Raw genomic sequence first — 22,230 nt, 5'->3', positions numbered from 1 at the left:
TCTCCCTGGAGCCGCCGCCGTTGCGGGCGCAGGTCCCGGATGTAGCGGCGGGAGCGGGGCCGCGGTGGGAGCGGGCGGGGGGTGCCGCCGGGGCCTGGGAATGGGCGCGTAGGGAGGCGGGGAGGGAGGAAGGAAGGAAACGAGTGGGGAGAAGAGCCGGACGGAGACTCCCGCCCGGCGCCCGAGGCAGCCGCCCCCATCGGGGTCCCCCTCCGCCGCCTGCGGGCTGCGCGCCCTCTCCGCCCGCCCCGGGGCGCCGCCGCCGGGATGAGCAGCTCGCGGAACAACCGGGTGATGGAAGGGGTCGGGGCCCGGGTGGTGCGGGGCCCGGACTGGAAGTGGGGGAAGCAGGATGGCGGCGAGGGCCATGTGGGCACCGTGCGCAGCTTCGAGAGCCCCGAGGAGGTGGTCGTGGTGTGGGACAACGGCACCGCCGCCAACTACCGCTGCTCCGGGGCCTACGACCTGCGCATCCTCGACAGCGCGCCCACCGGTGAGCGGGGAGGGAGGGAGAGCGGGCGGGGACCCCCCGGCCGCGGCGGGTCCGGGGGCAGCGCCCCGGGGTGCTTTTGGGGGGTGCTGGGGGTCCCCTCCCGGGGGCGGATGGCGCCCCTTCTTTCCCCTTTCCCGAGGTTTTGGGTGGAGGGCGGGAGTCATCCACCCTCCCCTTCCCTTCGCGTGGGTGTCCGTGTGTGTGTACACGCGAACTTGGGACGGATCGGTAGCGTGGGGCCAAGGGGAGAGGAGAAGTTGTCCTGGGACTGCTAAATTGGGGTAGACAAAGCAGAAGTGATCTGCCACAAACAGCGGGCTCCCGGCGTTCTTGGGGGGGCGGTGGAGAGAGGCAACAGAGAGGGGGATTCATCAAGGTTTGGGTTTGTTTTCGCAACCCCACCCTTCCCTTCTTGAATTTATGTTTTAGAGTCCTTTTGTGAAAGGGTGACAGTCATTCTTGAGTCCAGTATAGGGGGGGATTGCAGAAGAGAAGTGTAGCACCTTTTTGCTACAGATCACATTAAGTGGTTGAAACACGGTTTTGTCTTGTAGTCTGCACGTTGCCTTTTATCTGTATTGCCAGACCTGCCGTAAAATAGCGAAGGTACTGGGGGGGAGGAAAAAACACATTCGTTCATTCTTTTAACTATCTGACTGCTTGATATGTATGCTTTAAATCCAGTCATTTTGGACAATGGATTTAGATCTGCACTGATACTATGCGGCAGTGTTAGTGTTGCAAGCACTGCAGGGAAATGTTCATTTTAGCACCTCTTTTTACGGTGAAAACTCACAAAGAAAAATATTTATATTGTTAAGTTTCATCAGAAATATAACAAGGCGATTTGCGAGCTAGACAGGATTGCCTCAATGATGAAGTGATTGGTCTGATTTATTGAGGTACTTGGTTGTACTGCTTTTCTAATATGTCTTTCATTTAGAACACCATGAAGAGACCATCTTTGTGCCAGCCATGTGTAGTATTACAGAAAGGAAAATTATAGCAGTGGATCGAAGCTCAAGGGCTTTTGAGGAGACAGAATCATGGAATTCACCCTAATTGATTACAAAAAGTATTGCTAAGAAAAAAAACCCTACATATTGCATGATGAACCTTTGAGATGGTTTTAATTTTTCTGTGGCTGGGCACCTTCCTCTCTCCTGGATTCATGGTGTTTTTTTTGTTTTAAAACAGGAAGTTAAGAGTAGTCTTTCCAGTTGTCAGCCCTTGTCTTGCAGACATTTATGCTTTGAAACTTTACTTGCATTTGATGTCCTGCAGAAACCAGCAGGACTGCTTCTGCTTAGAACTGAAGTGTATGCACAGATGTTGAATATGAGCCTCGAATGCTCATTGTTCTGGCTCTGCTGGATGTATTTGCAAGCAGACGGTATCCGGTTAACTGCATCTGGAAGCCTAGACTTAATACTCAGTTTTAACTGTTCTAGCCCTGCTTTTGTTTGGTGGGATTTTATTGTTTGTTTGGTGTTTTTTTGTTTTGGTTTGGTTTTTTTTCAGTCTTTCTAATTTTCATTTCTGTTTATACTTTTGTATTAGAATTTTCACTTCTGTTTCAGGTAGGACTGTGTATATTGCTGTGTGGAAAACTCATAAACACTGATGTTGTCAGGCTTAGAAAAATGGTATTTCTCTTCCTGAGGTTTCTGGCCAACACGTGCATAATCCTTATGGAACTGTTGCATGGCACTACCCAGGGTTGCTTTTTGCTAGAGGGAGTTACTTTTGAGGTCATGGTTCCCTGGAGATAGGAAGAGTAAAAATGTGTGAAATAGTAGCAGCAAAAGAGCAAAGTTAATGGAGTTAGGATGCTGTAAATTTGGATTGAAATCTTGGTTTTACTACTGATTCACTTTGTAGTCTTGTGCAAATCACTTCCCTTCTTCACCTTTTTGTAGTGACTTATATTTTCTCCATGGTAGTGACTATCCATTGTTTGGATTAAAGGACTGACTTTGGATGATAGTTTGATACTATCTCTAGGGGCATTTACGTAAGTGGGATTAGGTGACAGGAATTTGTAATGGTAGTATTAATAATCATGCTGTTGAGCAAGGAAATATAGAATGTGGGGTGGCTTTTTGTTTGATGATACTTAGCAGGGTGTGAAATCAGGGCTCTTATAGTTTAAAATTAAAAAAAATTCTCTGGTTCACAAATTTACAATCACGACATGATTGTAAGTTTATAGAGAAATTAGATATAAAAATACAGTAGTAAAAAGCAAAATTAAATTGGCTGTTGTGGGGAGTTCATTCTATGAGGTGTTAAAAATTGGTCCGGATTGTAAGTTCTTAAAAGTGGTGCTTGCAGACAGAGTTGCTGCTTTGATGAGTTTGAGGCCTATGCAGCTGGAAACAGTAGTGATGGATCTGGAACTTACTTTGTTACAGAAGTAGTGCTTGAAGCTCATTCTATTTAGAAAAGAAAAAGAAACTTGAGTTTGATACATGTGTTCATAAGTATGTATATGCCATAACAATGCTTCATAGACTTAAAAAATGTGCTGTTCTTGTCTTTTAATGGCTGTAGGCTATTACCAGCTTTGTGAGACTGTTAACTTCTTATAAAACTTAAATAGCCTTAGTACTAAGGTATTAGGACAGTCTTCTGAAAACTAAAAGCTCATTTATGATTTACATGAAGAATCTCTTGTAAGCTCTTTGCTCCAGATGTAGTCATCTGGGTAATGAGTGATTTGTGGTGTGAAGTTATGTGGTGTTTTGGCTATGTCTGCTAAGGTAGCTATATTAGCTGCTTCTTAGTGTGGTCATATTTACATTGGCCAGCATTATTTTAAATGAGACAGAGTGATTGAGAGGGATTGGTAAACTAAGGATCTGAAAAGAAGTGAGATTTCCGTTAGAAGAAAGGAAACTTCAGGTAGGTCCTCTATGGTGGGTTCCTCAATGGACAAGTGGTGGGATGTGATACATCAGCAGTGCAGTGTAGTTGCTTGATTACTTGCAAATAAACCCTGTTATTTCTGTGACTTTTGCCAAGATCTAGGAGTCTCGAGTGTCCCCTTTAGAAAAAGGTAGTTTTGTGGAAAAGAAACAGAAAGGAGTAGGTTTTGGAGTTGTTGAACAGAAACCAGAAGGATGTAAACTCAAGCTGTATATTTAGAAGGGAAGGCAGTCTTTTGCCAGAGGTAAAGGCCAAACAAGTAGCATGTTTGTAGAGAGCACACCTGGCTACGTTCACATAACATTCATGAGCATTACAGGAACTTTTTGTTTATTGTCTTTCTGAAGATTTGCTTCCAATAGAACCTAGATCAAACTTTGTCATCCATTTCCGCTTTTATATGGTTGGTTCAAAGTAACAATGTTATTTTCTTACTGAAAATATTTACCCAATTGTGTTTGACCAAGGGAAGCTGGCATAGGAGGTCTGGAAATGGAATTTTGATGTGGAATTATCCCTCAACTAGAATGTGCATCAGTGCAGTGTGGAAAGCATTATGTGCTGTATTCTGCTAATATTGAAAACTTAGATGTTATGTGTTGAAGAGCTGAGTGGCTTTCTGTACTTGTATTAATGGTTTTTTGTAACCTGAAAAGTTGTATAATTCGTCACGAAGTCTTACATGTTGGCGTATTTTAAAAGGCAGACCACCGTATGTGACTTAGCCTGCAGATTTATTTGTTCTTGCTTTTAGCACATCAAGTGTAATGTAATGCAAATTCTGTTAGTCAAGATTTTTTTAGTGGCTATTTGTAAATACTTACAGGAGCCCTCACAAGTTAAAAAATCTAATAGGTTCTTTAGTAGTGGTACTTGGGAGGCCTGTTTTTTTAATAAATATATTCTTTTACCGTGCCCTTCCCCCATGTCTCCTACACAGTAATCCTCTCCCTCCATGTGTATGTTGTGATACCCTTATCAGATAGGACACATGCTTTAGCAAGTCTGGCATTTTGTGTTTATACTAATAATTGGTCAGCTGGCTGCTTCCAAACAGTGTATTTAATAGATTAGTTATGTTTGTGGGAACACTGATTTGAGTTTGCATGCAGTTTGTCAAAATCTAACTGGTTAATCTCTAAGAATTCTTGTTTTCAGTTTGCCTGGAGTCCGGCTGTAGTGTAAAAGTTGTCTGGAGTGGAAGAATGGGAAGAACAAAGCATTGCTATTTCTTTTTAAATTAGGACGTAAATGAATCAATTTTCTAAATAGTTTATGGTATCCCTTACCTGATGGTAGTGTTGTCATTATGATACAAAGGAATTTTGGCTTATTAGAGTTCTGTAGAGAGTGGTAAGTCCATTGGAAAGCAGATTTTGTTGGTTCTCAGATGTAAGTGAAGTCACTATTGGCGTCTTCTGTGCTTAACAGTAAGTGATGTGGATACCCCTTGTACATCTTATTTTACTGTTAAAATGTCCTTTTACTGGACAGCTGTATGTCGCCAGCTAATTATGTTTAGTACAAAAGACCTATTTGTAACAAATTCAAATAGCAATTTGAGCAGCATTTCTTCTATTTCTTTTCACATTTGCAAGAGTGAGCATGGATTTAAAAAAATTGTAGGAAAGGGCTGTAAAATTGGTGTATAAATGAGAGGTGACAGAGGAATGGTGGGCTGAGTAATTCAGGGAGGATTTGGGAATAGATGACAAAAGTGAAGATAACCATGGCAGGGTAGAAAAGGTAGAAAACTAATATAAAATTCGAAGAGTAAAAAACATTAATGACAAATGGAGATCAGGAATACTGGATTTTATGGTGTACTAAGGTTGGAGGGACCTTAGGAAATGGCAACTATTTAAAATTAATTAGGCATGGTAAAAGTACACTTCCTGTTATCTGGTTTATTTTGGTTTTTTTAGTGCAGATGATACAAAACCTGTTTCATTTTGAAATAGCCTACTTCGAGGAAATTTTGAAGAATATTTAGAAGTTTAGTGTTTTCATTATCTCAGTTTAGAGAGCTAAAGTGCTGTTTTGGTGCACAGCTGGTCAGCTGCAGGGCTGCTGCTTGAATTCTGAAGTTTTTACGGCACTTTAATTTATTCCAGTAGTTTAATGAAGGCACTCTTTCCTAATATAAACTTTGTAAAGTTTGCATTTCTCAACCTTTCTTAAACAGCCTTGCTTTCAAAGAGCGGAAGCAGTTTGTGACAGATACTGTTTGCATTTGGGTCAGGATTTTAGTTTGGCTTCAGAGCCCTACACTTCATCCAGTCTCCTGGTTGTTCTTATATGTTGTGCTTTGATTTACGTCATGGGGTGGTTTGGTAGCACATAAACTGCTTTGGTTTTTGGTGAAAGTGAAGTGAAATATATGATTTCAAGGCTGATCTCGGGTAGAGCCGATCTAGTCTGAAACACTAGGATTAAAGTTTCCTTCCCTCCCTCCAAGTGCATGTACCGCTGCCATGAGGTCCTCAGTAGTGAGTTTTGGTGTGTAGATGGTTAGTGAGTAGGTGGAGACCACAGTGATGCAGGTTGTCCCCTTCCAGCCACAGCGGAGCAGGGATCCTCACTGCAGCTTGTGGGGGACCCCGTGCTGAAGCAGGTGGATGTGCCTTGAAGGAAGCTGCAGCCTGTGGAGAGCCCATGCTCAAGCAGTGTTTTCCTGAAAGACTGAAGCCTGTGGAAAGGACCTATGCTGGGGCAGGTGAAAAGTATGAGGAGCTATAGACTGACCATAACCCTCCATTCCCCATCTTCACCAAAAGGGTTTTCAAGCGCTGGAACAGGCTGCCAAGGGAAGTGGTTGAGTAACCCTGCAGATATTTAAAAGACATGTCGGTGTGGTGCTTAGGGACATGGTTTAGTGGTGGACTTGGTGTTAAGTTAATGGTTGGACTTGATGATCTTAAGGGTCTTCCAACCAAAATGATTGCATAATTTTGTCTACCGTGGGGAGAAACAGGGAGATAGAGGAGTTTGGAATTAAGGAGTGCAGTTGTCTCTGTGAGGTAGGTAGAGTGTAGGGAGAAGATGTTTTAGTTTTTGTCTTCATCACCGTCCTCTTTTTTTTTTTTTCCAATTAGCTATGAATTTAATTTTCACCAAGTCAAGTTTTTTTTTGCCTGTGATGGTAATAGGTAAATGATCTCACTTTTAGCTTGACCTAAGGTTTTTCATTTTATTTTCACTCCCTGTCCTGTTGAGGAGGGAGAGTGAGAGAGCAATTGGGTGGACATCTGACAGCCAGCCAAGGTTAACCAGACTTGTGTTCCTGTAATATCTTGTCAAACTTAAACCCAAATACCTTCTTTCAATCTTCTTTAACACTTGCTATTGATGTAAGTAACTTTGTATTATGACTGTGAATGAGAGTTTAGCTGTCACATTTTGTGATCCAGTAGTAGCATCTTCTTTTACCCTCTTTTTTTTAAGCAGATGAAATTAAAAGTCTCTTAGTCCACTGTCACCAGAGGCATCCAAATCTACCTCTTCCTCCAGATCTCTAGAGCAGTGGTTAGACATTCTGTAACAGGATTACTTGCCTGCTCTTGCTCTGCAGTTCTTTGTCATACCAGCAGTGTTGTGCAGCACCACGAAGAATGGGATTGGGAAACCAGTTCAGCTGAATATTTTTCCTCCTGACTGTTTTCCAGCCTGGTATGTTTCTTGATGCAGTTTACATCTCTGCTCTGCAAAAACCATTTACTGGAATAACGGAAAGAATGGAGGCATCATGGTCATGTGAGGCATGCACTGAAGTGGGTGTTGCTGCTGGAATCATATGTCAGGAAATGGATGAAGAAAGGCTGTATCTATCAGGGTGGTGTCTAGGGATCTGTGAGATACAGACATGCCTCTAGATCAGAGACTCCAAATACATTGTTCTCTTTTAAGTACCAGGCTCTATGGCCAGTAAAATGACTTGAGTCAAATATCTTTGTATGGTTTTTTTCCTTGATCTTTCCATAGTAACTTTGGCCTCTGGCTAGAAATATTTCGTTTTTATTTAAGTTTACGTATTCTGTATTAAATGACTCATGACTCCTGATTATGATTCTTTTTTACCCTCTTTCCTGCTGTTTGGACAAACAGAAGAATCCTACAGCACCCAATTCCTTGATCCTTTCACATCCAGAATAAATGTATTCCTTGGCCAATTGTCTTCCCTGAAATTCAGTAGACATTAAAAGAAATAAATTCCAAAGATGTGTAACTTCTCTGTTTCTATGTGAAATACCAATTTAGCAATCAGTTAAAAATAAAACCGAAACAAATACCACCCCTCAACCCCAAGCACCATAACTAGTTAGACTTCTAAAACAAGGTGACAAAAACACTAGCAGGATATCTCAGTCCTTTTAATGCACCTGTTCTTGAAGAGCACCAAAAAATAGTAAAATGCTTCAATACAATCCCCAGTGCAAGAGAGACATGGACGTACTGAGTCAAGTGAAGGGCTGCAAATGTGTTTGCAGCAAAGGGATCTTAAGGCATATAGTACAAGGAAAGACTGAGGAATATGATGTTTAGCCTAGAGAAGAGAAGGCTCAGGGAGATATTAAGAAGGTATATAAATACCTGGTGGAGGTTGTAAAGAGGATGAAGCCAGGCTCTTTTCAGTGTTGTCAACTGACAGGGCAAGAGACAATGGGCACAAATTGAAATAAAGGAACTTCCATGGAAACATAAGAAGAAATATTTTTGCTATAGAGATGATTGAACGCTGGAGTATGCTGCATTGTGAAGTCTGTTCTTGGTGGTGCTCAAAAATCTGTCTGGATATGGTCCTGGGCAGTCAGCTCTAGTTTACCCTGCTTTGAGCAGCAATGATTGGAAGAGACAATCTCCAGTGGTTACTTCCAATCTCAGCTACTATGTGATTCTGTGAAGTGATCAAACAGGAAGGCATTTCCTTCAGTTTTGCCTCTCCAACTGTTAATTTTTCTTTGCTGCAGATGGTTCAGCTATAGGACATAAGTGACTAATAGATTTATAGTGAATTTGGCAGTCATTTCTGAGAACATCCCTTCTGGAGGGGACAAACCCCATTCTTTTTCCTCACTGATTTCAGACTGATCTGGGTTTTTTGAAGGGGGAGTAACTGGGAAATATCTGTGTTACTCCCAACTTTTTAGTGCTCATTTCTGTCTAGTGCTACTAGACTGAGTGCCAGTACTTCTTTCTTCTGTTGCTCAATTTTTTCCAAACAGCAGCAGAATTTGATCTTTTTTGGAAATGAACTCGTGGCTGTTCACTGTATTCAGAATGCATGGATAGAAACTGTGACTGATCACTTTCACTCAGCTGTAGCTTGGCAAAGCTGTAGGAATAAGTAGTCTTGAGAACTCAGTTTTTGTGGAAGTTTGGGCAGAGCACATGCTAGTGGGTTACATTCGATCTGTCTTTGGCACATTCTTTTAAAAAAGAACAGCATAGCAGTAAACTGCTTCAAAAATGGTAACAGATTTTCATGAAGCTAATGGCATCTATCCAAGAGAGCTTAAGTTTTTTCCTGTATAAAAAAGAATGGAGATAAGCACTTATCTTTTCCACTGTGCAAAATGTGTAAGTCAAACTGTCACACAGTTGAACACAGTAGCCTTTGTGATATAAGGTGTGTTGATAGCCTTAATCCCGAAATAAAGTTCCAGATTGCCTGTGTATTTTGATAAACACATTTGGGACCCTTTAACTTATAGCTGAAAGATTTCTTATTTTCTTTCTCTCCTTTGTATAGATGGAAGAAAACAAACATAGCTTTCTCAGCCTTTTAAGCTGAGGAAAGGTAGAATATTTCAGGAACAGACTGACAACTGGAGATATGAAGCAAAGTCCACTATCTTTTCCCCTCAGTCATATAGGCTGATAGAGTATGACTAGCAGCATTTCTCTATCATTAACTTTTTAGTATGTAGTTTCACATTTTAATGGTGTGCAACAGAAATCTGTGTAGTGGTGTAGCGAAGTTGTTAAGTCTTTTCATTTCCTTTTTCTCCCACAGGTATCAAGCATGATGGGACTATGTGTGATACTTGTCGGCAGCAACCTATCATTGGCATCCGATGGAAATGTGCTGAATGCACAAATTATGACCTGTGCACAGTTTGCTATCACGGGGACAAGCATCACCTGAGGCATCGTTTTTACAGAATTACTACACCGGGAAGTGAAAGGTAAAATGTAGCTTTTTCTTCATGAAATTAAGAAGGAACAGTTAATTAACTTTTCCGCTGCAGATTTGGTTACTTAAACTTGGATTAGGTAACATAGTGGCTTGAGGTTAGATTTGGTTACTGGTTGTCTGCCTTTGGGAGGGAAGGTAGCTAGGACAGATCTTGGGAGCTTGGAAAACATGGAAATTTTAGAAACAACAGAGTACAGAAAAAAGGATATGATTATTCAGTTTTGCTGAACCTCATTGTAGTCTTCCTAGTGCTTGTATGTAGCAAGCCAGTGTGAGAACAAGAAGAGAAAGGCCCGAGGAATGTCTAGATGACCTTATATTGTTTTCTCTAAGCCATGATTTACTGCCTGAAAAGTTACCTGTTTGAGGGAGGAGAAAGGGGCCAAGCAGTGTTATTGAATTTGAGGGATGTCCCATGGGAAAAATGGCAAGAGACATCTAAGAACGTTTGGATGAAGGGAAGCATAAGCTCTACCTATTTTATTTTTGAGTCTGGGATATCGTGTGGGCGGCACATCAATGTAATGTGTGCTGGGTTTTGTCTCAGTTTTGTACGTATTGAGAATTTTCTAAAAAGGTGCTCCGAACAAGATTTCTTTGTGTTTTTGATAACTCTTATTTTATTTTGGAAAAAAATGGCCAACGTTTTTGTGTGCTCTTTGCATTCATTGTAACAATTTAACTTTTTCCCTTTGTGCCATCTGCTGGATGTTAAAAGTTCAGCAGGAGGGTGAGAGACTTCCTGAAGTGGTCAGGAAACAATCTGAATGTCTGCTGAAAAATACTTTTGTCTGGCAACATTTTCCTGTCATGAAGTAAGAAGTCTTGTTGCATGAAAAGTGGTGGCTTTTGAGATGACAGAAAAGGCAGGAAAATGTTTGTCTCTTTGTTTCTATTATTTCTAGTTAAATACTCATACTCATGAACTGTTCTGTTTGAGTTTATCTACTTCAGTTCTGGTGAAAAGGAAGAAAGAAGTTTGCTTTAGAAAAATCACATAATATGACTGAAAAAATGAGTGCTGATATATTGACTTAAATTTGCTAAAACATGCTATGGAACGCATGTAGAAAATAAACTAAGGCAAGGAGGGAAAAGAGATACAGCTCTTAATAGCATAATTCTGAATAAAAGTGGCAGGGCAATTGTGGAACAGAAGCATTGGCCTAGGGTGCATCTAAGAGAAACAGAAGTGTGTTTATATGACTCTGCATGTTTCTTTAATGATTTTAATAATAACAGTACAGATCTTTATATATGTTTACAAGGTGATTGCTCGTAGTAGAAAGTCTGGAGAAGAAATTGCTATTAGAATTAAAGACTCAATATAAACATAGAATAAATCAGATCTTGGAAGATCATGTTTTTTGTCTCGTGTGCTGCTGTTGAAGTTGAGAATTGAATGGATGTGATTCATGCACTGAAATCTGCAGGTGTGGGGTTATTTTTTGTTTTATTTTGGAGTTGTTTGCTTTCAAAATGCTCTCCTTCCTATCCCCAAAGATTTGTTTTGAACTTTCTTTATTATCTTGACATTTGTGGGTTCTTCTTTTAATAACTTCAGGGTATTGTTGGAGTCTCGACGTAAATCAAAGAAAATTACAGCAAGAGGAATCTTTGCAGGTGCCAGGGTAGTACGAGGAGTTGACTGGCAATGGGAAGATCAAGATGGTGGCAATGGGCGTAGAGGAAAGGTAAAAATAAAACTGGTTTTAATGAGATGCACCTTTGCATGCAGCCTCAGCAGCCTTTCTAATTGTAAAGTAAAAACATTGTCATAAAAGTTACTATTTTAATTTGCTGGACATTTTTGAATCTTATCCTGTAATGCTCAAGCATTTAGAAAGAGGAGGGTATATATACCATAACAATTCTTTTACATTTAAATTTGCATTGTTATGATACCAGCACAGAATTTTTTTAATTACTGAATTTTTGTCATGGTGGTCTTTTAAGACTGACTTGTAAAAACATTAGGTCTTGAGCATATTTCAAGCATTATTAGAGAGCTGGTATGAAAACAGAGCTATCAAGAGTAGCCCTTTCTGGTCATCACTGCATTCAGTAGCCTTATTGCTCATTGGCCAGCAGTTTGTGTAACTCTTGCTCTTGGTTTTCAGTGCTGGCACCTGGGATTTTTGTTTTTCATCTAATAATTATAGGGACTTTTCCAGTTTAAAATTAAAAACTTCTTAAATGTTGGATCTTGATATTAGATTCCTGGCTTAGGACAATATATGAACACTTTTGATGTAGTTCTATAGTAAAAATATTTGGATTTATTGAAAATGGTATGGAATGGTAAATTGCTAATTGTAACTTTTGCATATTTTCCATTTACAACTTCCATTTACCTTGAGAACTAATCAAGGTTTGTTGTAAGAATGAACATACAACAGGCAGTGTAAAATATACTGTACTTTTATTACCACATTTAAGAATCGGATGTCCTTATGTTTTGGTGAACTGGTTTTGGGGGTTTTTTTGCTTGAATTTATTTTTAGTACACTTAAGCAGCATTTAAAAAAGAGTGAAAAGTTCCTGGATATTATGTTTAGCTCATTTTGTATTGTTGCTTAGCTTATCTTATATCCTAGACATTTAGGGAAGCTTTAGGACTTTTGGAGATTTCATTTTGACTTCTATTGAAAAGAAATAATAAGTTTAAATCTCTGAAAGCAAGGGATATTTAGATGCAGCTTTTTTCATCTTGATTATTTACCCCTTCTTGTGTCAAGATACTTTGAAGTCTCTGAAACTTTGCAAAATAAGAGTCTTAGCCTGCATGGTCTTCTTTGTGTACTAAACTTGTATTAGAGGGATTACTTGCAAGCTGAAAATATGTATAAATGTATATGAATATTTTTAATAAGGAAAAGTATGTGGTAGATGGTAGAAACAGCTTTTAAATAAATACAAATAAGAATGGAGGCAAATTCTGGAAACTGATATTTTATTTTTTTTAATAATGGCAGTGTTCTCAGAATTTGGTGCATGGCCTCATGATTTCAGAAATGTCAGGGAAAGACATTTTCAGTCTTCTTCTTTTGTACTGTTGCTAAACATATTGGCTCTGGAAATAAAACTTTGTCTCCTAACATAGTGCACAGTTACCAGGCTAATGCAGGTTAAACTAGACAAATAGAAGCAATTAAAATAGTTTCCATCCTGTTTTTCATAGTGAAATGCTGCTTCTGATAAGAACATATCACAGCATTATAATATAACTTTTTACAGTTCAGATTTTGTTCTCTGCTTATGTAATTAGATTACCTACCAAATATACTAAGAGAAAAATAGGCCTACAAAGCATATATTCAGTCTGCTCTGGGGAAGACTTGTATCAAACAGAAAACAGCTTTAGAATAAATTATATCAAATTCAGTAAAACTGCTATATCCTGAATTATTTTGAAGAGATTAACAAGGTTTTAAGTTCAGATTGTGCTTCTAAGTCTTTGTTCTAGAAACAGTTTTCTTGTTTTTCAAACTGAATAGGTAACTGAAATCCAAGATTGGAGTGCATCGAGTCCACATAGTGCAGCATATGTTCTCTGGGACAATGGTGCTAAAAACCTTTACAGAGTCGGCTTTGAGGGCATGGTAAGTGTAAAGGAGCACAAAGGGTAAGATGCACGGTGGGGGAAGGGCAGTAAGAATAACTTGTTGTGCTTTATGGTCCTGCTTTTGTAATATGCCTTGTCAGTTTGCATGCTGTTAGTTAGGACATTGTGAATCCAGCTGTAAGGGTCATGCATATGTATTAGTAAGAAAGTCTGATCTGGGAATTTATAAAACATGTGAATAACTACAAGTTAGGAGGTGGTTTCATCCACAGTAAATGTTTGCATCACGTACGTGTTTATCTTACTGTGTTACTATTGTGCTTAAATTAAAATTCAGAAAAGAAGAACAAACATAGTTATGAAATGTTTATAAAATTGATTGTTCAACTCCTGAATTCTTCAGTTGACTTCAAATTTTGGTGTGACTACTGCAAAATTTACAATTTTTGAATTACTGTCAACACTTGAAATCCTATTGAGAGCAATTTTCTTTTTGTCAGTGGAAAGGTGTTGAATTAAATTACAACTTTATTTGCTTTAGCAGAATTTTTCTGTTTCATTCTGAAGCTTCTCCAGCTACTTCTCCAGCTCTAGAGAAGAAATGGGTCAGACTCTAGCCTAAGTACCTTCTGTTGCTGGGTTTTCTTATCCTAATGTGGGTCAAGGAAAGGTTACTTTGATTATCAACTGCTTATAATGTCTTAATTAGCATTTTCTCTGCATATTTGTTTGATAGTGCAGAGAAAGACCACGTTAACTTAACATTGAAGTGCCATCTTGTCAGATGTGTAACAGTAATAAAATGCTAAACAATGACTGGTTACTTTTTTGAATGTCAACTGTTTGGCCTTATAGCCTCACTTAATGTTTATTTTTATAATTAAAAAGAAAATAAATACCACTTTTGCAGTAAATATGTATTTTAGTGTCATGTTTAAAAAGCGTAAATGTATTTAGTGCAGCTCAGCTTTTCTGATGCATGAAGATGCTAAGGATAAAATATAAATCAGTATTGAATTATGTGCTTCATGGTGCCCAGGAGTTCTAAAGAAAATTCCTTATATACTGGCAAAAGGTAATTTAAAGTTGTATGTAGTATTCTGTAGTATAACATTAAATCAATGTTTGATATCTTCTCGCTTATATTTGTTTGTAATACATGGAAAAGTAACACAGTTATAAAATCTACATGGAATGAGATACAAATCAGTTGTTGGGGGTTTTTGTGTTTGTGTTTTGGTGGGGTTGGTTTTGGGGTTTTTTGTTTTTGTGTTTTTTGTTTTGTTTTGTTTTTTGTTTTGTTTTGTGGGATTTTTTGTTTGGTTTTTTGTTTTGTTTCTTTGTTTGTGTTTGTTTGTTTTTTGTTTTTGTTGTTATGGCTTCTATATTACAGTGTTAAAATTTGTGGACTGCATAGTAGAAGTGCTGTGGAATCATTGAAGATTCCTTCTGGCCTCAGGAAAAAAATACATTTGAGATAAGTTATATTCTGTTTTGAAATAGTTATTCCCATAATAAAAAATACATTTTTTATTTGTGAATCAACTATATTCTGTTTCCAAGCTTTTGCCACACATGGAAGTGTAAAATATTTCTAGAATAATTAAGTACTGAAACTGTAAATTTGAAGGGATAAGGGTAACCCTTCATACAAGTTTTGTAGAAAAACAAATATTTGGTCATTGAGTTAACAAAATAGCTTGTTAAAGTGCGTGTGAAACTACATCTATACACAGTATATTTAGGATAATATATAAAAATATATATGCATATGTACAAAAGGGATAATTTGAGGCTTTTTATGTACTGCTTACATGATTGTAATCCATTCCTACAATAATTTTATATCTGATGCTTTTATCAAATGCAAATTTCACTTCAGACAGAATGGATTCTTGGATGTCTGTGACAGTCATTTGAATGTAATGCTAAATTTTATAACTGATTAATAACTTGCCAAGTGTACAGTTCATTATGATTATTTACCCCTACTTATGTGCTATTATGTAAAGCTGACTAACAAGCTGTCAGGAAGCTCACATAAAGTTGGGGCAAACTTGTTTTGGTACTTGGAAATTGGTTAAAAAGGTCCAGAGAATGTTGAATCAACAATACTCCAGAGTGTGTGCCCATGTAAATACAGCTGGGAAGAGACCCCAACTTGCCAATGAATAACACTTGACTCATGCTAATGGAGCTGATTAAAGAAACACAGCTCGTTATTGTAAGTCAGGGTTCTTGTTTGATAGCTGACAGGCTGCATCTGGTCCTCAAAATTAATCTATCTAGCCTGCCAGCTTTTCCTTGGGAGAGATGAGGATTGGCTGGTGGGGCAGCAGGTGCTGGCTGAAAACTTGCATTTATTTCTGGTCAGATACTTGGAGTTTTTGAGTTTGTTGTTGCAATGCTCACATATGAAGTGGTTGAGAGAGGTGTATCTTTTTTTTTTTTGTGAAGTCTGGCATTTAAATCTGGGAGTTTCTGCTGCCACAGGCCACAGATTCCCAAATTGAAACCTGTGTTTATGACGCTGTTAGGTCGAATGACATGTTTGATAACATGTAAAAAAAAAAGTGTGGTTGGGTAATATGGTTAGTGACGCTACTCACATTTCTTACCTATATGTACTCAGAATCTAGAGCCAAACCGAGCTGTTAACCACGTTACCTGCTTTCGATACATGTGAATGTAGCCTTTTGCAATAAAGAGATACATCATATAGAATTGGAGAGTTAATGGGAAGATTGTGATGCAGCTTTTTGGGCTTGTGTCTGGGTTTTATTTCTTCATATCACACAGCTGAGAATGTAAAGCTGGTAACTTCCATTGGTTTTCAGTGGAAAACAGTTCCATCAGCAGGAGTGCCCTAAATCACTTTCATTTAGGAATCAGTTTTATGCTATGGAATTTCTTTGCCCTGTACCACTTCCCTTTATTTCTGTGATTAACCTCCCCTTCTTGTTTCTCATTATGGAGGATCATGCTTTCATTTATGTATCCTCTGAAAGAAGCAACTGTAGTTATGATCCATCACAGTGATCTGTAAGCCATCTGTGCTGGTCTACTATTTCCATGAATTCCAAAATAGTTGAGTGCATAAGGGAAATTGAGAAGATTCCTTGTCCCTGTGTAATTGATACCTAATGTCTGTTCATCAGCTTTTATTTGGGTTACCCATAAAATTAATCTTTGAAATTACTCCAGAGGATTTTAAGAATTACTTGTTAACACTTTTTTAAAAAATAAAAACAAAGTAAGTAACTTGGTATACTAAACATTGCAAGTGAGTGTTATAAAATAATAGAAATATATTTTCTGCTGCAGTTACAACTGTCAGATCTGTAGTGTCAGTCAAATCTTCAGCTCTCTAGTTTTTTTGTCTTGTCCTCACTACATTGAAAATGAGGCATTTAGGAAGGAGCAACAAGGATTTTCATTATTTTACTAGTTTGATGTCCTTCTGTTGCTACTAGGTGCTGAACAAAATTGTTTTAAAACACAAAATCATGAATTTTTGGCCCTTAATGTGTGCACCAGGTGTTTTTTATTACATGTGATGTAAATTAGGTGTCAGTAAAAAAGTTAAGTGGTCAGTTGTTTTGGAATTCAGAGAAGGATACTTTTTATGTATACCTTGTGTATTTATTCTCCTGTAGTCTCAACCAAGTCAAGTTTTTCATCTCGCTGAGTTGCAGAGAAGAATATTTCCATTAAGCAGAAATTTATTTACTGATCCTTTTCTGTTTTTATTTATAGTATTTACTAACAAGGAGGACTGTATCTTCCTTTAAAAAAAAGTTACACATGCAAAGTTTTTATAAGTTTTAAATATGTATATTTTTGTATAATATGTATATTTATATATACATATATATATATAAGTATTTCTATTTATATAGTAGAAGGTTATAGACTACTCACTCAGGATTTGTCTGAGGTCTAATTTCCTCTATAAGAAACTGATGTTATTGTTTCTGTAGCTCACACCTCCTTGTCATTTCAGTCACTGTCTACCGTCTTCTATTTTCTCCTTTCATTGCTTCACTTTCCTCAGCTTCTTGAAACTGAGAATGATTTGAGTTCATTAAATCTGAAATACAGCATGTCTTACAAACTTTTTGCTGAAACTTATTGATTTATCCAGTCCCCTTTTGCCTTAATCTGGTGACAAAGGAGCATGCACTGGGCTTTCTCCATTTGCCTCCTAAGGACTGACTCCCTTGCCAAAAGCTGTTGTGAATTTAAAGACTTAAAGTGACATTTACTGGGTGTAGAGGTTTGCTACCTCAAACACCTGCAGCTATGTCACCATTCCTGCTGGTGTATCTGTAAGATCGGTATTAATTTCTCTCCTGATATTTGCTGCTGGTGTTAGATGCTATATCAGCACATCTAGATCAAACATTCGTCTCTTTCTTAGCAGCACACCTAGTTTTCTTATCAAGTTTGTAGTCCCCCCTCCCTGTCTTTGATGGATGGCAATCTGTATTGATTGGAATAACTTAATAGTTATTCCAGGAGTCAGCTGTCCTTCAGCATTGTTTTTCTGTTCAAGGTTGGGGATGATGGTGCTATTACACCATCTGTCAGCACTGTTTACAGTGCTGTAATGTACATTTTTTCGTTCTCTGAAGTTTTTTGAAGATGAAATTGCTGTTAGTTTTTTTCATTGGTATAGTTGGATAGTACGTCCAAGTTAACTGTTATATTTTCTGTATTTCCCACTTAATTGAGCAGGTCATGGTCTCTCTGTGATCCAGTCACATAGTGCTGGAGTGCAGATTTTCAGCAAGTCATAACATAAGTGCTGGAAGACCAAAGTTCTCCATTGTAGGCAAAACCTGTTATTACCCATTGCTCACGTGTATCAGCTGCTACTACTGACCTGCAGGTCCTGCTGTACAGTGTATGGCTCCCATGCTGTTCCTTGAGTTCTTATTATAACGATTTCCTGCTTAACTGGGGCTTCCATCTGTAACTACACAAATTCCACGACATCTGTCGTTTATTTTTCTGTTTCTTGTAAGAATCCTATTTAGGATTCATTGAATGATTTCTCCACCAAGTTATTGTAGAAAAGCTGTTTTGTTCATCTCTACCATGTATTTACATTAAGCCCAGCCTCATAGTGGTTACGTTTTTTGGTGGTGTCCCTGTGAGTCTAAAACTTATATTTTAACACTATTGTTTTGGTACATTCCCTTTTGCACTTGCATGTCTCATCTCCAACTAATCTGCTATTACAGTTCATTTAGAAGGCTCAGGGAGACTCTAATATAACTTGTAGGAATACCAGTGGGGTTCTCTGACATGCAAAGCCTGATGTGTCCAGGCTCTGGATGTGCTTTTGCTCCATCTGCACTAGGGGGGCCTCTTGCCATGCAGTCCCCAGGGTAGGATGACCAGGAGCTTACCACCACCTCTGATTTTTTACTTAATCTACTTGAACGGGAGAAAGCTTGTTTTTCTTTTCTGATAAATGTAGTAGCTGCATTATAGAAAGGAAATTGTAGTTGCTTACCCAGCTTTTGTGGTACTGTACAACTAAGTACAGTTTACTGTTTAAAACTCCAGAATCTTGTTTGGATTTGATTGTCTTTTTAAAGACATTTGCAGGCCTTTATCATGTTGTTATTACTTTTCTTAGTAGTGCTGTTTTCCAAGGTACTGAAGGAACTCTCTGTATATACAGTATATAAGTTAGTTTTGTACTGCCTAATCTCTGTCAGAGCCTCATCTTTCTGTATGTTTTGGGTCCTCCATTTTTTGGTGAAGGCTTATGTAAACAAAGAAAAATACATGTTCCCTTTTTTGCAATACTTAGATCAGACTCTTGTTTTACTCCTTTGCAATATAACATGGACTACATCATGTAAGTGAAAGGAAGACAGATGTGAAGCTGAGGTTGAACACCAAGCTACCACTTGTTCGAAAAACTAAGTATATCATTATACTCCAGAAATAAACTGTGCATGGGTCACAGTAAAGGCAGCGTAAATGTGAGTGCAGGTGTGTAGATTTCTGGGTTTGTTTTTTTTCCTATAAGATTTAAGATACCTTAACCTGCTTCCTAATAATATCTGCTGCAAGATAGTAATAAGCCTTTTAATGAACATTTTGTTTCTTCTGCTAGCTTTTAGCCATCAGGCTGCTCAGTGTATTAACACTTACTGTAACTCAAGCAATCTTTCACCCTGATTTTGCCTGGCAGGGAGGAGAACCCTCTGTGCTCTATTATTAGTGCTCTGAAGAATGTGAAAGCAGCTCTTGCATGTGTACCCCTGCTCGTCTCCTTCACAGACAGCTGGTTGTTGCCTGACACGGAGGGTTTGTATTCAGTGGGTGACACCCAGTGCTCTCAGACACATTCAATCCCTGTCTGTCCTGGGAAATGAATGAACTTGCCATCTGGGATGGTCAGTGCAGCCCCTTTGTCTGCAGCTGAGTTAAACCCGGCACCTGCCCACCGGGTGGCAGCATCTTGTCACAGACCTTCTGTGCTGGGCTGAGCAAGCTCTTTCTCTGGTTTCTCAGGGGATTCGAAGAGTGGCTAAATCTCATTATTTTCATCTGGCTGTTTTCACAATTTTTCCGAAGTGGCAGTTCATTCTTTGTAGATCAGGACATACACTGAATTTTGTATTGGTTCCGGCTGCTTAACAGTTAACAGTCACCAAGGGTAGTCTTGTGCTCATCAGTGCCTTGATGATTTGGAAGACTTCAGAGTTTTCATCTTAATGCTTTTGCAGGAGGGCAGTCTATCAATAAATCTGGAGCATGGGAAAAAGAATTGTTCAAGTATTTGCTTAGTTCTGGTTAATTATTTCATTGCCACCACCTGTTCTCTACTTCCTCCCCCATCCTGTAGAATATTCTGACACATTTTGCGAACAGTTTCCTATCTCCTTCTCAACTCATCGTGCAAAAAAAATGCCCTTTGTTTAGTGAAAATTGTTATATAGGGAACAATAGCAAATGGTAGTCATTTGGATTTAAGGGTTACACAGGGAAAAGACCTAAAGGAAAGGAGAATTATAGAAACTCCTCTGGCTTTGTGAATAGGAGTTGGTTATCACACTTGAAACTTCTTTCTCAGATAATATGAAGCAGTCTTTTTGGAGAATGAGCTTTAAAACTTTTCTCTTTAAAAAGATCATGTTTAGCTCAGCATAGTGGGGGGTTTGATTTGTTTTAAGTAATACTCTTGTGTTCTGTGTATTCTTAATTGGAAGTTTTTCATTTTGTAGAATTTGAGTGCCAAGTTTTCTTCAAGTTAAACATAGATCTGTCAAAAAATGTTGGGAAGAATGGACAGCACTGGCAAACATTAAATGATCAGTACAGGAAAAGCTGTGCTCTTGAGCACTGACTGCAGATATTTGATTTATTTATTTTTTTGTTTCTTTCCTTGTGTTGACAGAATTCTTTTTAAAAGGAAAGATAACTTTATAGAACAATGCAAAGGAGCTTTGTGTTATTTTATTGTCTACCTTTGAGTTAAAAATGTCTCATCCTTTATAGCCTTTTATATTGGTAAAGATTATTTAAGTCTTGAGAATGATAGATTGGAAAGTATTTGAGATTGTGTGCATCAGTAACAAATTCATAGGACATGGTTTTTGTACACATAATTTTCAGCCTTTCTTAATTAAATGTATTTCAGTTCTAGTTTCATTGACTTGTGTTAGCCTGAAGACTCAGTGAGGACTAAAGTTGTCTCAATCTCTCTCCATAGTCTGACCTGAAATGTGTCCAAGATGCAAAAGGAGGCTCTTTCTACAGAGACCATTGTCCTGTGTTAGGTAAGTTGAAGATTAATTATTAATGTATTATTAATTATTAATTTCTGAAGTGATGATAATTCTCTGTTTATAAGTCTTAATCTAATGCCTTGCACGAGTTCTTGAAGTATGACCAGCAAGCACTATTGTTTTATTGACAGCATTGGTGAAAAGCAGAAAACAGTAAAGGTCTGTTTTGTTTAGAAAAATCACCAGTTGTCCAAGGTGTCGCTTAGCTATTTACTTTCCAACAATTCATCTACTTGACAGTAAAAAGCACAGCACTTTGATCTTTGTATCTTACTTCTGTACTTAAAATTAATTTTGTCCTTTTACTCTGATTAAAAATAGAAAAGTAGTAATAAGGCCTCACTGGTTCTTTATTGTTGTGGAAGGATAGACCCACCCTAATAAGACCTAAAATCCAATCAAGCTATCATGCAAGAGGAACTGCTGGAGCCAAGGTGTTGTATTGGTGTTAATTATGCTAAAACCATCCTGGTTCACCAGACTTTGAATACACATCTGCTTTTTGAAGTCTGATTTGACAGATAAGCTGATAGCTGGCCTGGAACTGTGTGATTAGCAGTCAGTCACTTTATACTATAAAAGTATAAAGTCCCCCTTCATGCGGTCAGGTTCTCCTGACATAACCCTTCTTGGGATGTATTTGTGGAGATTCCTCCCTTGGGCTGGGGATGCCCCCAAGGATCCTCCTCCAGGTAGAGAAAGAAAGCGATCTCCCCATGAGCATTGGTATGGATGAGTTACATCAAATCTCCACTTAATAATCACTTCTTTTTGCCCGCTTTAATATAACTGCTTCAGTAATTGCTTTGTTGCAGTGTGCTATGCTACTTTATGCTATATTATACTCTACTGGGAGATTTTTAGCATTTATATTGTGTAGTAAATAGTTCTGATTAAGATCTTTTGTCTGATCATTTCTAATAATAAAATATTTATTTTATATAAATATTCTCGTTTTGCCAATCATTAAAACCTGCAGGACAGAAGTTGTTCAATCACACCTCTGTAATCACTTAAATTTAAACCGTTGACATAATCCGAAGCTAAGATTGGATTCCGCTGCACCTAGACTCCTCTCTGAGAAGGGATTTAGAAAGCAAGGGAGTCCTTTCTGCACCTTGTGACTCAACAGCAGGGCTTTTTAATAAATGTTGTCTCAACCCTCTACTCCCACATGCGACAATTGTGGAGGTAACCTTAGGTCCTTATTCAGCCTTACTTTTAGGGTGGCACTTTA

The 22,230-nt window shown here is 38.4% G+C and overlaps 1 protein-coding gene across 4 annotated transcripts in view; it reads left to right on the top strand.

The window, feature by feature from the left end:
* Window positions 1-4: 4 nt before the first annotated feature.
* MIB1 (MIB E3 ubiquitin protein ligase 1) overlaps window positions 5-22,230 on the top strand; it is an 81,549-nt gene continuing 59,323 nt past the window's right edge. For 2 of the 4 annotated variants that reach the window (XM_064655440.1, XM_064655430.1), the window contains exons 1-5: window positions 6-493; window positions 9,435-9,606; window positions 11,182-11,311; window positions 13,115-13,219; window positions 20,918-20,984. In XM_064655440.1, the coding sequence (XP_064511510.1) occupies window positions 268-493; window positions 9,435-9,606; window positions 11,182-11,311; window positions 13,115-13,219; window positions 20,918-20,984 (700 nt within the window). In that variant the 5' untranslated portion in view covers window positions 6-267. Of the gene's footprint in view, window positions 494-9,434; window positions 9,607-11,181; window positions 11,312-13,114; window positions 13,220-20,917; window positions 20,985-22,230 lie in introns of all 4 variants that reach the window. The other 2 variants (XM_064655448.1, XM_064655458.1) reach the window with 2 other exon arrangements.

Source organism: Pseudopipra pipra, chromosome 1, assembly GCF_036250125.1.
Source record: "Pseudopipra pipra isolate bDixPip1 chromosome 1, bDixPip1.hap1, whole genome shotgun sequence".
In the NCBI taxonomy this organism is placed as follows: Eukaryota; Metazoa; Chordata; class Aves; order Passeriformes; family Pipridae; genus Pseudopipra; species Pseudopipra pipra.
Note: the sequence above shows the minus strand (reverse complement) of the source record. Positions and strands in the feature narration are given on the sequence as shown.